The following is a 17,466-nucleotide window of genomic DNA, read 5'->3' on the forward strand; positions in this document are numbered from 1 at the left end:
GGTCAGAGGGAGGGAATGGGAGGTTATTGTTTAATGGGTAGAGTTTCTGTTTGGGTGAAAAATTGGAACTAGGTAGTGGTGATAGTTGCACAGCACTGTGAATGTAATTAATGCACTAAATTGTACACTTAAAATGGCTAAAATGGCAAATTTTATGTTACATATATTTTACCACAATAAAAATATAGTACAGGGCAGCCGAATGGCTCAGTTGGTTAGAGAGTGAGCTCTGAACAGGGTTGCCACTTCATTCCCACATGGGCCAGTGAGCTGCGCCCTCCACAACTAGATTGAAGACAACGAGCTGCTACTGAGTTGCCAGAGGGGCGGCCGGATGGCTCAGTTGGTTAGGGCGTGAGCTCTCAAGAAGGTTGCCGGTTTAATTCCTGCATGGGATGGTGGCTGGGCCCCCTGCAACTAAGATTGGAAACGGTGACTGGACTTGGAACTGTCCTCCACAACTAGATTAAAGGACAATGACTTGAAGCTGATGGGCCCTGGAGAAACACACTGTTCCCCAATAAATAAATAAATATAAATAAATAAATAAATAAATAAATAAATAAATAAATAAATAAATAAATAAATGTTATGTACATAAAATAGAACTAATTATTAAAAACGCTAAAACAAGAATTATTAAAAAGGCATTAAAGGGGCTATGAAAGAACATTGCAATGAAAGTGGTCGCTAACTAAGCCTAGGCCATTCGAGAAGGCTTCTCTGAGTGATATTTTACACTGAGGTAAAGGACAGCCGGAGTTAGAGATGAAGAGGACCTGACGCAGGCCCCTGGAGCTTGGTGTACTTGAGAAACTGAAAGGAGCTTAATGTGGCTACAGAGGTTTGAGAAAGAAGAAAGAAGTGAGACTTGCAAAAAACTTTGGACTTGAAATGGGAAGTCATCTAAGGGTTTTATTTAAGTAAGGAGTAACATAACTAGACTCAAATTTCTTTTTTTTTTAGATTTTTTTATTGGGGGAAGGGGAACAGGACTTTATAGGGGAACAGTGTGTGTACTTCTAGGACCTTTTTCCAAGTCAAGTTGTCGTCCTTTTAGTCTTAGTTGTGGAGGGCACAGCTGAGTTCCAGGTCCAGTTGCCCGTTGCTAGTTGCAGGGGGCGCAGCCCACCATCCCTTGTGGGAGTTGAGTCGAACCGGCAACCTTGTGGTTGAGAGGATGCGCTCCAACCAACTGAGCCATCGGGGAGCTCAGCGGCAGCTCAGCTCAAGGTGCCGTGTTCAATCTTAGCTGCAGGGGGCACAGCCCACCATCCCTTAGGGGAGTCGAGGAATTGAATTGGCAACCTGGTGGTTGAGAGCCCGCACTCCAACCAACAACTGAGCTATCCGGGAGGCAGCTCAGCTCAAGGTGCCATGTTCAACCTTAGTTGCAGGGGGCAGAGCCCACCATCCCCTGTGGGACTCAAGGAATTGAACCGGCAACCTTGTGGTTAAGAGCCCACTGGCCCTTGTGGGAATCGAACCAGCAGCCCTCGGGGTCAGGAGCATGGAGCTCTAACCGCCTGAGCCACCGGGCCGGCCCTGGACTCAAATTTTTAAAAGATCACTGTGTCTTCTATGTGAAAAATGGATTGGAGATAATGGCAAAGTGGGTTCAGAGAGACCAGCTAAGAGACAATTATAATTCTTTAAAGGCAATAGATGGAGGCCTGTGCTAAGGTGATGGTTTAGGCTAATCTGATGGCAGTAAATACTGATAGAAGTAGACAGACTGGTGATGCCAAACAGATAGCTGAATAATAAAAGAGAAAAGTCTTGGATTAGAGATCTGGAAGCCATGTTAAAAGGGAAATTATCTGGGGAAAGAGAAGAGAAGATGACTTAAGTTTGAGCTCGGAGGAACAGTAACATTTTAAGGGAAGGAAAAGTTAGCAGAGGAGACAGAAAATGTGAGACAAAAAGAAACAGGGACAGGGTAATGACATAAAAACCAAGGGGGGCAAGGCTTTTCAAGGAAGGCTGAGTCAACTGTGCTGAAGACAGTCGAGATCAGAATTAGTGGCACTGAGTCACTAGTGAGCTAAGTCATGCCAGAAGGGTATAAACCAAGGCCAGATTAGAATCAGGAAATGAGTCAGTAGCTGGAAGAGAAAGTGGGTCAGAAAAAGCGTATTTTTTTGGGGGGGAAATGCATAAAAGGTTAATGGGAAGAGCCCAGGAGAGAGGGAGAAGTTGAAGTCACAGGTGAGAAAGAGAAGTCAACAGCACAGGGTCCCTGGGAAGGCAGGAAGGGACGGAACCCAGAGTGTAGGCAGGGCTGGCCTTTGATGGGAGAAAGGACATTTACTCCACTGTAACTGGAGGGAGGGAGGAGAAGATGGGTACAAACGTATGAAGATCTGTAGGTACGGTGTCAAGAAATTGTGGGAACTTCTGTTTGATTTCTAGGTTCTCAGGTAAATAGGAGGCAAGGTCATCAGTTGAGGATGAAGGGACAGAGGGAAGGGGTGTAAGAGGTTTGAGAGTAGAAAAGGTTTAAAACAGGGGTTACTTAAAGGGGAGAGTAAGCTCTCCAGATAAACATAGTAAGATTTCTCCTTCTGAGGACGGGCAGACTACCTCTGGGCTCACATTGCACTGCGAACACTCACTGAGGAAACATGGAAAACCCCGGCACAGGAGCTGGCATATAGTAGGTGCAGGGAGATGCTCAGGAATGATGAGTTCCATTCCACACCACTGAACATCACAGAAAACTTGTGCCATGAAAGCCTTGTGAGCTCTTCTAGTTCGACCCCGTGGACAGGGGGAGAGATGGCGACTGAGGCTCAAGGAGGAAAAGAGCCTTGCCTGAGGCCAGAGAGCTGGTGGCACAGCTGAGCAGGGGCTAGTTGAGTTGAGGCAGATACTGTGAGCAATACTTGTTGAAAAACTAAATGAAACACCCATTTCTCCGGGTTACAGAAGAGGAGATTCCATGTCACAGAGCGATCTGAAGATGACTTCAGACTATAGGAAAGCATCAAGAGAGAACTGGCATTTCCTCGTGAATGATGGTTTGCCTGTTTTGTGTCTTGCTCTGTGTGTTTGTTGGGTCTGAAGAAGATACAAAGGCAAATCCTGGAGGGCGTCTGTGCTCCAGGTCTAAAACTGCCATTTTGTAGCATAGCAGTACTGTATAGCAGGTACTTGATAAATGATAGCTATCGCCATCATCTACTGAGAGTTAGCCATGGGCTTTTACACTAACCCATTAGTTTCTTACAATTCTACAAGTGTGGTAATATTAGTACTACAGCGAAGAAAACAAGATCAGAGAGGTAAAATAATTTGCTCATTAAAAGTGGATTAGAATGAAACCAGATCTGTTTGACTCTAACCCCCTAGCTCCTTCTACTACTTTAAGCCAAATAAATGGGCAGCTACTCCTGTCCTGACGTTATCTAGGGCCGCTGACGATCTAGGAGGTAAATCTGGGACACAGGAACTTGTTCAGAAGGTAGAAAGGGTGAGGAGGGACACTTGCCCAATGTAGCATGAACAGCGTGTTACTGCCTTGCCTAAAGAAGCCCCCAAAATAGGTTTATTTCACAATCTTCCACCCTTCACCCAACCCACCCCTACACAACTTTTGAGTATGAATGGGAACTGTACTGACTGGCTGTCACAAGCTTACGACCTCATAGTGACCAGCTGGAAAAGAAACATCATCCAAGGTTCTCTTGACTGAAGGAAAGAAGAGAGTTTACTTTGGTTCACATTACAAATTTCTCCACGTGAGGCAAAACAAAGAGCTGCTCTACATTAAACAGAAGTGTAAAACAGTGAAAAGGAATTGAGAATGCTTGCTGATATACTTCTAAAACTTCTCGGTTTCATTTCTAAGAATGCTGACATTAATAAATTACAGATCTTTTTATGTCAAGTCACTGTGAGAGGGGGACCAAGCGATGAATCAGACCAGTTCCTGACCTGGTAGGCAGAGCAGCTCCAACATCAACTATGACTCTCTGGGATAGAAGCTGCGACCACAGAATGGACAGACTATGAAAAATTACCAGGACTGAAAATGTGACATGTACATGCAGTGGAATACTATGAAGCCTTAAAAGGAAGAAAATTCTGAGACATGCTACAACACGGATGAAGCTTGAGGACATTATGCTAAGTAAAAAAACCAGTCCTGACGGTCAAATATTATATGAATACACTCATATGAGGTACCAAGAGTGGTCAAATTCAGAGACAGAAAGTAGAATGGTGGTTGCCAGGGGCTGGGGGGAGGGGAAATTGAGAGTTACTGTTTAATGGGTACAGAGCTTCAGTTCTGCAAAATGACGTTCTATGGATGGATGGTGGTGATGGTTGCAAAACAATGTAAGTGTACTTAATGCCACTGAATCATGCACTTAAAATTGGTTGTGATGGTAAATTTTATGTCATGTGTATTTCACCACAATTTTAAAAACTGACTTGGGCGGTAGCATATGCTAGTGAAGACTGTACTTGGTACACTGTAGATGGTTGGTAACAACTGTTGCTTGAATAAATAAATGAACGAGTTGGCCAATGAACGCATGGAAGGCTGAAGTTTCCTGGCTTCCTCAAATTGCTTCCCCCAAAGCACTGATCAGATTCTGGCTTCAAGGCCATGGATTTTATTGAAATTCAGGCGGCCGTGGCGCAGGGGCCCAGCTGTTCCTGAACAGACCGAAGTCCACTTGACCAAAGACCGGCAGAAATAAGCGAGTCCTGGAATTCTCAGAGTTGGAAAGAACTGTAAAGGCAGCGCAATTTATTCCTTTACCCCCTGGTGGAGCCCCTTGTCCCATATCTCTGCCTGGTCTAATCTGTTGCATATTGAGCTCTAGCAGAAGGCCCACACTAGGTCTCAGCAATATCTGCTATGGGAAACAATGAATGAATGAATGAACTCCTGGTGACCCACTCCCTGCCCTGGGGACGTGGGACACAGCAAACTGCTTGTGTATAGTTAGGGTCAGCAAGGTCACATTCCATTGAACAGGAGTTAGATACTGAGTGACTCCTCTGAAGGGAGAGCCGTTCTCAGCGCCAGTTACCTAAGGGAGAGGTAGGTCCTCAGGTAAGACACTAAGATTCCGAAGGCTGGGCTGAGGTATAGGGGAGGGCGTAGCATTATTTTTGTCAGGAACACAGTCTCTAGGTCTAGACATTCAGGAAATAGCTGTCTAGATGGGGAGTCTAGGTGGTGGGTGCCGAGATCATACCAACTACACAGAGGTAGGCTGAGGTTTAGCTGATGCATGGCCTGGAAGCCCTGGAAAGCAGGTAGCCCGATAAGTCAGACTAACCTCAGTCAGGGACTCATGCTTTATTTTCCTGCTACCATCCTCAAATCTTTAATAAAGTCTGATGTGATTTTTTGATCCTTTTGTTCTTGTGCTAAGAGGCACAGGGAAGTGCGTGGGTTTATCTTTGGGCCAGACTATTAAAGAATGAGCATGGAGTGGTGGAGTAACTAGTAAGACCCCATCAAATAAAGGAGAATATGAGGGGGCAAGAGCTGGTATGTGAGGCACTCTCAGCCCTAACAAGAAACCCTCCTACCAGGTCTTTTGGTGAAGCTGGAGTTTATCATTACTGGGGAATTAGATAATAATAATAATAATTAGGGATTACCACTTGTAACCACTGGAGCACCCAATAATTCTTCCCAAGAGCATGGAAAGAGGCCCAGCTCAAATCCTGTTTCGGGGAAGATAATGTAATGATGCCAGAGGAGAAGCTAACTTGTGGATCAATTCTGAGCTAGGTTCCACTTGGACAGAAGAGGGATTCTGTAGATTGGTTATTAGTGACCCCCCTGAGGGAATTAAGGCTGTGCTTAAATTAGCAGCTGATAGTAACCTGGAGATAAAGTTGGCAACAACCTGGGGAAATCAGAGAATTGTCCCTTAAAAAAAGTAAGAGAAGACAAGGAAATCATTAGATGGTAAAGGACAGGACACCGGCAGGAGTGCTGAAAAGAGGGCTACGCCATAGAAGTGTCTTAGAGAACAGCTGTTGTTGAAAGTGAAGTTAATAATGAGACAATCTAGGGTCTGGAGCTCTCTCCTGGGAAATGAACTGGTTAAAGGAAGATCTGAAGCTTACATGGATGAGAGACAGTGAAATGCAGCTAAAACATATGACAGTTGTTCAAAAAGAATCTAATAGGCCGTGTATGAATTGACTCAATGTACTTTGTTTTCAATTTGATCCATTACAGGAAAAATAATACTGAGACCTAAGAAAACTGTACTTGATTAAAGTTATCCAAAGTGATGGCTGAGTATTATTTAACCTAAATTGCCCCAGACCTACTGGCCTGTGGCACAAATGAGACTGCAATAGCACAGACATACAAATTTGCACAGTAATTAGCCTCTCATCTGCAAAATACCTCAAACTCTCCAGGAGTTTCTGAGGTGCCTCACTTAGAGTCAGTGCCAGTCTTTTCCTGTTCCTGTCACTTGGTCTCCATTCACATTTGCTGCCTAAAAGCTAGGACTGGTACCTGGATGCTCCAAGAGAACCTACTTTCCAAATATTCTCTGAGGAGTTCTCTCCAAACTGCCAAACCATGACGTAGCAACAACTTCTAAATGCCCTTCAGCACCCCCTTCATCAGACAGAGCCACATGTATTTCAGCACAGAATTGGAGAAATGTCCATTAAACTTGGAAATATTCCTTCTTGGAGTGGGGTCTAATGAGGTGACACTGAGATGGTCTAATGAGATGACACTGTATTGTTTACGTGGTCAAATGCCACTACTATGTTTGTTCATTCATTGCATTGTTAATCTTGCCTTCATAATATTTATTAAAGTTATAATTATGTATTTATTTCTGGGTTCATTACCTTAATATCCATCTGTCACTAGAGAGTAAACTCCGTTTAGGCAGGACATTTATCTCTGGACCCCTTTGTAATTCCAGCACACGTACAGTGCCCAGGTACATAGGCAGTAAATAAATATTTGTTGAATGAATGTTAACTTCCTGTAGGGTAAGTGGTTCTTCTCTGTAACAGCCCTAAAGTTATATCTGAGATCTTGCTTTCCAAATTTTAAAGGACTCTCTACACATACCACCCACATCTTGAAGGACGTCACATGGCTTATCTCTTACGTCAAAAAAGGGATGTTGCCCTGATGTGGAGGTGGCCAGGGGCAGTACTAAGAGCCCAGGGGAACTCACCCCTATGGTAGACGCCATGTAGTCGGCACACATTTCTGCAAAGTCCCGCTCCAGAACGCCGTAGTAGAGGCCGTAGAAGAGGAGAGAAATGCCAAAGTCCATGGCGTCTTCCGGTTTGATCCTGCAAGGGAAGCAGTGGGCCTGTGAGGCCTGCCCTGAGACACACCACTCTGTGTTACTGCTCTGGGCGTACAAGGCAGTGCCTCAAGTTGGGAGGCTCAAGGGCTAAAGTGTTGGCAAACGAAGAGCAAACCCGGCCTGCTGCCTGTTATACGGCCCATGGGCACCACTGCAACAGGCCAGCGCTGTGAGCTGCAGAGACCAAGTCAGGGTGCCCCTTCTGCCCTACTCCCCACTCTGTGCCCAGGGCCTGCCTCTTCCAACTGGCAACCACGCCTTGCAGCTGCCTAGAGCCCGCTCTGGTTGGCACCTACATGTTCAGAACTTCACTACTGGCAACTGCTGGACACCAAGCAGTGGAGTTTCAGTCCAAAAGTCGGCAACTCACTGAGTTGCCTCACCTCCAGCCACCTGCCCAAGTTGAGATGGCTAAGCCCTCCAAAAGAAGGGAAAGGCATACCTTCCCCACTAGGTGTCACTGAAGCAGAGAATGAAAATGATCCCAGTGTTTACACACCCCCTGTCAAGCCCCTGCTTCTGAGAAGGTCTTGTCTGATGGCCAGTGGGCACAAAGTATGCCCATAATCTGAGCCAGCCCATCCAGGCAAGCAGGGCAAAGAAGTTTTCTCTGTTGTTATTTAAGTATCTATATCATATCCTAGATTTCGCCTTTTGTTTCACAAATCCTAAAATATTTATTAAAATATAAACTTCACAGAAAAAGTTTGCCAACCACAGCTTTTGGGAAAAAGTTAGTCAGTTCTATATTAGTTATAACATTTTAAGTTGCATCTATACATATTCTGTATCATGTCATCAAATTCAACTTTTTTACTAAGGACAAAGATCTTGCCTGAAATATCAGGAGGTTTGTTTTAATAAGTCCAAGGACCAATAATTTACAACTTTGAGCCTATAAATGTTTATTATAGGAAAGTACCTTTGTTAAAATATTTGCACCAGGAACTATATGTGTTCACTTAAAGCTGTAAATTATATTTATCTTAGAAAGCTGAATATGCTCAATCTTGTAATATCTAACCTACTAACTAGACATAATCTCACACCAATTAACTTGATCAGTAGCATAAAAATGGTCAAGATTCTCAATTCTGTTTTCCTCCCTGTAGTGGAAGAAAGTAAAAAGAAACTGTAATTTTAAATATCTTGAACAAAATGCAGAATCTTAACTTTTATTATTTTAACCACACAGGTTAAGAAGATATCTGGAAGTATCTTGGTTTTCTTTGATGAGATGTGTTAGACTCTATACTCATGAGTTCCTGTAAATCTTTGTGAGGCCTGTTTATTCTTCCAGCCTATACTACCGCTGAAAGAAACAATTCGTGGGTGTCCTCTCATTATGTAATTAGGACTTACTCCCTTCAGTTTCAAAGAAATTCCTGCCTACGGTGTACTAGGTTTGGGGAAGAGGCCAGTGGTCATGAATTTAAATTTGAATCTTAAATCTCTTCAGCTTCAGTGTACTGTCCCAGGCTTAGGATTCCCCATGATCCATCACCCTCATCACCTCTGCCAGGAAACCACATTTCCACCCTCTTCTGCCCTACTTACTCACTATATCAGCCAGTCCCAGAGTTCAAAATTTCTTGGCTTCTGCCTCAATTGGGGGTGGGGAGACCTGTATGCTGATACAAATCTTTTGGAAAGCTTATGACAATATGAAGCAATAGCTAGAATCCCACTCCTAATAATGTAACCTTAGGAAGCAACAGAGCAATGTTATCTGTGATAGCACTAAATAGAAGAACAACCTAAGTGCCCACCAGCGGAGCAGGACTTAAATGTCCACACGTTAACTTTCTAGAACTGTTTTCTGAGAAATGTGATAAAGGCAGAACGTCAGCTGTGTTACAAACCAACAATGCTTATCTATTAAACATGACCTGTAATTAGTACACTGCATCTGGACTGGGCGAGTCCTAAAACCGGAAGTATTCCTTGGGCAAGGGGTGGGGCTTCTGGGCCAGGTGTCTCCCACACCCTGTGTCATCTCATTCCTTCACATCTCAGCCCTGGGATTACTGTGCGGGCTTCTGCAGACACTGCCCTGCTGTTTGCTGTCTTGAATCCTTCTAGGTGGACTGGCTGCCAGGTATGGCCGACTGTGTCCCATGAGTTTGAATGTCTAGTCCGGGGGTCGGCAAACTGTTTCTGTGAAGGGCTAGACAGTAAATATTTTAGGTCTTGTGGCCCACATACTCTCTGCCACAATTATTCAATGCTGCTGTTTTACTGCAAAAACAGCCATAGACAATGTGTTAATAAATGTGTGTGCCTGTGTTCCAATAAAATTTTTATTTTATAGAAACAGGATATAGGCCAATTTGGCCCATAGAACATAGTTTGCCAACTCCTACTCTACCTGAACATAAGACCACACAGGTAGAGTGAATGTTGCAATAAACCGTATATACGTGGACAAGGAAAATGTTTCTGCCAGGGTGATGGACTTATGGGTAACTGGCTATAATCATTGTTCTTCCTACTTTTGTCATTACACTTTTTCCACTAAAATATAAATTCTTGGAAAATATAACCCGTGATTTGAAACTCTAACTGTATTATCCGGACATTCCTTTCTCTTTGCCAATATAAATCATGTAGGGCCCACCCGCTCATCCTCCATAACTCAAGTCTCCTATCCTGGGGACCATGTTCTCCCTGTTAATACCCAGGACTTGCCCCAGGAAGACAGGTACATCCCACCAGCTTCTCCTCCCCCAACACCAGCAAAAACAAAAGCAAAGGGTACTCACTTGAACAGTAAGTTAAGACCAAAGAGGGTAAACATGACAGCCATGTAGCCAACGATGCCAGTGGCATAGCTGATTTTATAGATCAGCAGGAACCACTTATAAACCAACCTGGAGAAAGGAGAGAAAATTAATACAGCCGACACAGACACTCTGCCTATGGGCCTCTGGACCACCAGAATCCTTTCTTCTCACATCAGTGGGGGATATCAGGTTCTTTGCTTAGGATTTATTGAGCAACTTCAGTTAATTGCACAAAGCTAGTCCTTCCTTAAAAGGAGGTTTCAGTCTCAAAGAGCACAGCTGATCTCAGATGTCTCAAACTCAAAGTAACTGGGTAAGGAAGTGAAAACTAGTAACTATATGCTCAGAAAGGAAGAAGTGGGGAAACCAGTTGTTCTTGTCGGGAAAGAGCATTCAAAGGAAAATGAGTAAGAGGCAGAATCAGCTACAGGTTTTGTACCTGGGCATGGTTAATCTGAATACTGCTTTGTTCCTATCCACAGGCCAATGAGGAAATGAATGTCTAACAACTTTGCTTCTAAAATAATTTTTTTCTGGAGGAGACGTGATAAGGAGGGAGGCAAAGAGTGCTTCTGAATTGAATGTATGTGCCTGACGGTGGTGATGGTGGTGATGGGGTGGGGCTGTGACATGCTCCTGAAGAAGCAGGCTCGCTATGAGCCCCTGAGAAGCAGTGTGGAAGCTGGTTGGTGGCCTGCAGCTAGGTTAAGGAAAGATGGATCCCTGAATGTACCAGAGCCCTTAAATGCTATGGAGGTAGGTCTCTGATATCAGGAGCCACTATTCTATCTGTGATGAGAGCTAATGAGCAACTTAGTAATTTGCTCAAATAACTAGCACAAGCCGCCCTAGCTCCTGAGAGCCTACTAGGTGACACCAACCCTGCTGGTCCCCAGGCAGGAAGCTCAAGGTCCCTGCCTGTGCCTCCTTGAGGTGGCTAAGCAAGAGATAGTAGCTTCTCACATGAGGGAAAGGCCCCAAACATCTTACAGTGCCTTCCCTCAAAGACCACAGGTCCATTATCCAGGGTTTGCAGTGATCAGACGGGAATGAGACACAGTGGCAAGGATGTGGAATTTCAGGTGGAATCTGGATCAAATGAGGTTTCTTAGCTGGGTAGCCTCAGGTAAGTCCAAGCACCTCTCTGAGACAAGCTTACTTATTTGTAAACGGGGGACACTGTGCTACCTTCCTCACTGGACTGTACAGAGCCCATTTCCTGGTGCATAAAACGTATGCTCAATAAATCTGCATGAATAAACTGGATGTTTAGGAAAATGCTTTGAAATTGTAAAGCTCAATCAAATGTTGTATCAAAAAACTCCCATGCTATGGAGGGTTCAGTTATTTTAGCTAGAAGTTGATACTGTTTGTTACCTGGTGACTCTTGACATGCTTTATTACGCTTTTTTTTCATATCATCCTACCTGAGGTAGCAATTATTATCACACTTTTAGGGATAAAGAATTCAAGGCTCAGAAAGATGAAGTCATACAGGTCATATAATTAATAAATGGCAGGGCTTGGGTTTCCAATCCACCTCCATCTGGTTCCAGAGCCTGTATCTTCCATAACGGCCCTAAGCATAAACTACCACAGCCAGAAAGGGGTTTCTGGATCACCAACTTCACCTTGAAGACAAATTTATCTTTGTGCAGTGAGACTCAGAAGGCCAAAGCAAGGTTTGCAGTAAAGTGGAACATAAGAGACACGGGAGAAAGAGCAACCTGCAGCTTGGAGGACTTCGGATCGAGCAGTCACAACCCTGAAGCTGACCAGTTCCTCCGTCAGGCTCTCCTGGACCTTTACACCGGGCTCTCAGAGTATTTACTGACTGAAACAGCTGCTTTCTCACCCATCTCCTCAATTAAACCGAGCACTCACTGAGGGCAGGGACCATGTCTTACCCTGTTCTGTACCCCAGCACTCAGCATAGGGCCTCACAAACAGCAGGTGCTTATTGAATGAATGAGAAAATCTCTATTTTTTTCTTTATTCTCACAGATATTAAATGACCTCAGAAGCTGGATGGAAGGGTCAAATGAGAAATACATTTGGATAAAATACAGAGAATTATAAAGGCAGGGGCTATTTTGGGACCCCAAAAGAAGTATTATTTATAGGAAAATTGCAAATTTGCTGAGCTTCATTCATTCAACAAAAATTCAGACTAAGCTACTATGTGCCAGGCCCTGTGGCAGGGCCTGAATATACAGTGACAAACGAAATGGATGTGGTTCCTGATCTCATAGTTATAGTTTAGTGGGGGAGACAGACATGCAAGAGAATATTTAGTTACAAATTGAGATAAATTCTACGAAGGAAAATTACAGAGCATTACGAAAGAATATAAACTAACGCAGAGATCAAAGAAGGGTTCACAGAAGGAAACAACATTTAAATGAGACCACAATCATCACCAGGATTTGCTTACTTATTTCGTTTGCTTTTAATATATTAATAGATCTTGATATAAACCATACGCAAGCTATAGGGAAATATTTGGGGGTTTTTTATCTGTGAATGGGGATAGGTCTCCCAATCAGCTTGTTTTGGTGGGGCCCCTTGCCAAGTAATCTCGGAAGATAAAAACTGCAGTGTTTTCAGGTTAAACCCACCCCTCCCATGCTCCTCAACCAGGTAGCTTCAGGAAACGTAGCTTTTCCCCACTACCTGAATTCTCACCTTGGGGTTGTCTGTACTAGTGGTTTCCGGGTCGCTCGGAAGGTGACAAAGGCTGTGACAGCAGAGAACAAGATCCAGATCACTAGGAACCTCCACCAGTGCAGCTTCACTGTGAAATAGAGGGGAACAACCCACATCTGAAAGAGGGTCACCATCTGAAACACAAACACAAGCACTTCAGCTCCAGCCAGCTCCCTCTGCAGCTCCATCCACAAGTCCAGAGTGCACCTTACGTGTTCCACTGCAGCCCAATCCTCTACTACATATGCAATTTGAATACAGGCACCTCCTAGGGATCTAAGTTCGAAACCTGGGACTGTACTTGACCCTCACCAACTGTTTATTGTATATACGCTTTCCTTTCCGTCGAGCCCTTGCAGTCCCTTGCCTGGCTGACTACAGCTGCCTGCATTCAGTGTCTCCCCCTCCAATCTATCCTTCCCAGGAGTGGTATCTCTAACATACAGTCTTGAACAGGTCATTCCCCTGCTTAGAACCCTCTAATGGTCCTCCAAATATAGGATAAGATCCAACATCCTTAGAGAGGCAGTCAAATGCCAATATGGCCCCAAACTACTATTTTAAGAGTCACCTTCTACCACTCCCCATGCCTGTAGTCAGGCTCGCCCCCTCAGCCTGAAACATCCTTCCCACCTGCCTTTCTGCCTGATAACATCACACCCAAGGCACATGAAGCCTTCAGTCTCCTCTCCAGACAGAATGAGTCATGACTTTCTAGTGCCCCAAAAGCCTTTTCTTTTCTACCATCATCACAGTGGTTATCTAGAGTAGGAGGCCGGATTCAAATTAATTCTCTACCTGAATGTAAGCTCCTTGTGAGCAGGAAACTGTCTGGCACATGATAGGTCCTCAATAAATTTAGATAAATAAGGGGAAAGCAAGACTAGAACCTTAAGAGTAAGGCAAATTTCTGTTTTAGAGTGTCTATTTCACTTTTCTCTCCTTCAGCTCTCTACCTCAGACTTGTGAGCTAAAGAGTTCCAAATACATTAAACAATTCCAAGTCAGAAGTTTGAACTAATCACCATTCTTCTGCTCCCCAATGCCTTTTACTCCCTTTCCCGACTACCCAACTTTTCACTAGATGTCACTTGTCTCAGGTGAGTAGCGGGTTTAGAAAACAAAAATTAGCACTTAATAAAGGCTTTCTTCCTGATCATGAAATGTAATGAAAGAACATTAAAAAGGGTGAAGGGGGTGGCTACAGAGGAAAATAGTAGCTAGTTTCCTGAAGTTCCACAGTACAGAAAACTTTTGAGACAGTATTTACTCTTAGGTATTTCTAGACCAGTGCTGCCCAATTAAAATATAATGCGAGTCATATACCGGGGATGCCAAAACAATGCATACACATGACTTGTATTCATCTTTTGTTATTGGTATATATTGAACATTACAATTTTAATACATTTTTCCCCCTTTTTTTTTAAATTGGGGAATACTGGGAAACAGTGTGGTTTGCCAGGACCCATCAGATCCAACTCAAGTCATTGTTTTTTTCAATCTAGTTGTGGAGGGCGCAGCTCAGCTCCAAGTCAAGTCGTTTTCAGTCTAGTTGTGGAGGGTGCAGCTCACTGGCCCATGTGGGAATCGAACCGGCGACCTTACTGTTATGAGCACTGCACTCTAACCAACTGAGCCAACCGGCCGCCCAGTTTTTTCCTTTCTTAAAATGTGTACATAATTTTTTGGCACCCTCTGTATATAATTAAGTTTTCTTACAGCTACATTAAAAAAAGTAAAAGGAAACAGATACTAATTTTAATAATATATTTTATTTAACCCAATATACCCAAAATATTACCATTTCAACATGTATTCAATATCAAAGTTACTTATGAAATATCTTACTCTTTTTTTGTACTAAGGCTTTGAAATCTGATGTGTATTTTATACTTATAGTAGAGACTAGTCACATTTCCCGTGCTCAATAGCCACATGGGACCGGTGGCTGCCGTACTGGATAGTGCAGCTTAGAGCATCTTTTTAGTGTTCAGTCGTCTGTGGCTACTGCTCTCTTAGAGACTGCTCTATGGCAAGAAAAAAACGCCTTAGTTTTTTAGTGTTATTTTACAGATGAAAAGAGAGAGAGTGAGAGAGACACAGCGAGAAGAGAATGGTGAGCAGAGCCACTGTGCTTTAGAGCTTCCAGTTCTGTGTGCCCACTGGTGCTGGCTGCTGGCCAGTGAACAATGTAGCCTCAGTACCAATTCTACTGTATAGCAGTCCCCAGTTGGCTCTCTGAATGAAGCATTCTAAAATATCCTGGCCTTACATAAAAAGTGTGGGATGTAGTAACAAGTGGCTACCCAAATAAGGCTCCAGGTGACATTCTAGGGAGATACTGGGAGGAGATAAAGAAAAGACATCACAATGAACAACTGTAGATTATTGAAACTGGGGGGGAAAACAACCGGAATCATAGACAGAGGTGGGGTGTGGAAAGAAGGGCTGCAGCGTCTTTAGCCTTCACACTGTTTGTTTTAACAAGCTCATGGGGATGTTTACAAAACAGTGGGCCCAGAAGCTAGAGAAGTAAATTACACGGTCTGGCCACATTTGTCTTCTTTGAGAAAAAGAAAGAATTCCTGATCTCCTTCCAGCTTTCCCCAAAAGTTCGCTGTTGCATAAAAACAACCAGCCTGCCCTAATAGCCTCTTTCCCACTAATCACCAACCATCAGCAGCACGGTCTGAGGGGGACTCTGGTCAAGATCATTTTCTCTGCACGAGCTACCACTCTGCATATTTTGGGTGTGGTGAGAGGCAGAGGAACTGGATTCCACTCTGGCTTGAACAAAGACATAATCAGGAGTAAGTCTGGATATCGGTGTGAATGGGATGAGAAATCTTGCCTTGTTTTGTAACTTTCAGGCTTGAAACTTTAAGGGTGTAAAGCTACTCAACCCACATCATGAAAGAGAGAAAGGGAGGGGAAAAAAGGGAAAGAGGGAGGGAAGGAAGGAATTAATTTACAGACAAGATTAGGCTCTTTGAAACCAGATGGCCCAGTAGGCCTGGATTCTAAATTCTGTTCTGCCTGCAACACATTGGGTCACCCAAGGAGGTAGTTCCTCCTTAAAAGAAAGAGTTTGACTTGAATTTTCAAACCACTTTAATTTCTAACATACTAAGGTTCTGTTAAGCAGCCTTGTACCTTAGACTTCCTGGGAGAGAACTTCACTCATTCATACATCAAGTATTTACTTTGCATTTAATGGGAAGAGGAATGTAGAAATAAACATGACCTCTAGTCCCTGTCCTCAAGGAGCCAACAGTCTAACAGCAGGATAAAAACAAATCAAACCATATTTTAATTATTCTACTAATCTTCAGAGCCTTTCTAGAAGTATAAATAGAAATCATTAAAGAACAAATGAACAAAGAGTAATGATATAGTGAAATGACCAGAGATTTTAGAATTAAAGAGATGTAGATATGAATCTCAATATAGCTACTGTTACTGAGGCAAGTCACTTAACCCTGATAAGCCTCAGTTTTCTGAACTGTAAAATGGGGTTAACAATATCTACGCTTATAAGGTTGTATGGATTAAGTTAATGCATGGAAAGCTCTTTGAGCAGTGCCTAACAAGGTAAATATTCAATATAAGTAATGTAATAAACAATATAAGCATTCAGTATAATAGCTTTTATATTTAAATAAAAGTAATGTATATAAAACAAGCACAGTACATAATTTGTAGTAAGTGTTCAGTAAATGAGAGTTCTTATTATGGCATCACATGATCAAAACGGCATAAAGTTACACAAGGGAGCAAAGACTGCAATGAGGCAACTGAAATAATCAACATATTAAAAGTGGTAGGGTTATAGCAATTTCATTATAATACTTAATTTTTTCCCAGGAAAAGTAAGTGACCTAAAAACACAAACCAAGGACTTGAAGCCATTTTCAGGTATCTAGGCACTCTCCATTGGGAGGCGTGAAAGCCAGATTCTGTTCTGGGCTTAGAAAACAGCTGCTGGGCTGAAAGCCCGGTGCCTGACAAGGGGCAGGGCAGAGAGGCCAAGTGAAGAAAACGGTTTACCATGTGAAAAACGCTAAGTTACGACTCTGCCTGGTTAATTTTAAAAATTTGTTTCTACTCTAGTATTTATTGGCATTTTGCTTAATAAATAACTTGAATCTTCTTCATTAAAGCATTTTTAATGGGTTGCTTGGCAATAAACGGCTGAAAGTTACTCAAGATTCTCAGAAAATGGCAGGGACTCTGGTGCCATCTGGTGGCAACACTTTACGCAGACACATTTAGTTCAATAATGAAAGACACAAAATAATGGGAAGCCTTGGTCATAACTTCTCTTCCAGGGGTGATGAGACAAACGCATGAATTGGGCAGCCATGCAAAGCATCGAGTACTGACATAAGAGTTCAGAGGAGAGATGTAGCAGAGTGGGCCAGAGCTGTCAGGGAAGACTGCCTGGAAGAGGCAGAGCTCTGGCTGGTTCTGAAGGACACTTGGATTTGGCCAGGTAGAGGGAAAAGTGAAAGCCATTCACCCTTCTTTCCCTGAATCTGCAAATACGAACTTGATATGAAGATTAGCCTGAAACTGACCCATTGACTCATTCAGCAAACATTTACTGAAGGACGATCCCAACTTCTCGATCTGGAAGATAAGAACAGCAA

At 43.2% G+C, this 17,466-nt stretch overlaps 1 protein-coding gene across 1 annotated transcript in view; it reads right to left on the reverse strand.

Moving 5' to 3' along the window:
• Positions 1–17,466, reverse strand: part of RNF121 (ring finger protein 121) — a 74,239-nt gene that overhangs the window by 4,632 nt on the left and 52,141 nt on the right. Inside the window, exons 4-6 of the mRNA XM_019744313.3 lie at positions 12,794–12,948; positions 10,088–10,195; positions 7,188–7,308 (exon numbers count right to left, since the gene is read on the reverse strand). Of these exons, the coding sequence (XP_019599872.2) occupies positions 7,188–7,308; positions 10,088–10,195; positions 12,794–12,948 (384 nt within the window). The remainder of the gene's footprint in view (positions 1–7,187; positions 7,309–10,087; positions 10,196–12,793; positions 12,949–17,466) is intronic.

This window comes from Rhinolophus sinicus, chromosome 14 (genome assembly GCF_057876585.1).
Source record: "Rhinolophus sinicus isolate RSI-liver-muscle chromosome 14, RSI-T2T, whole genome shotgun sequence".
Taxonomy (NCBI): Eukaryota; Metazoa; Chordata; class Mammalia; order Chiroptera; family Rhinolophidae; genus Rhinolophus; species Rhinolophus sinicus.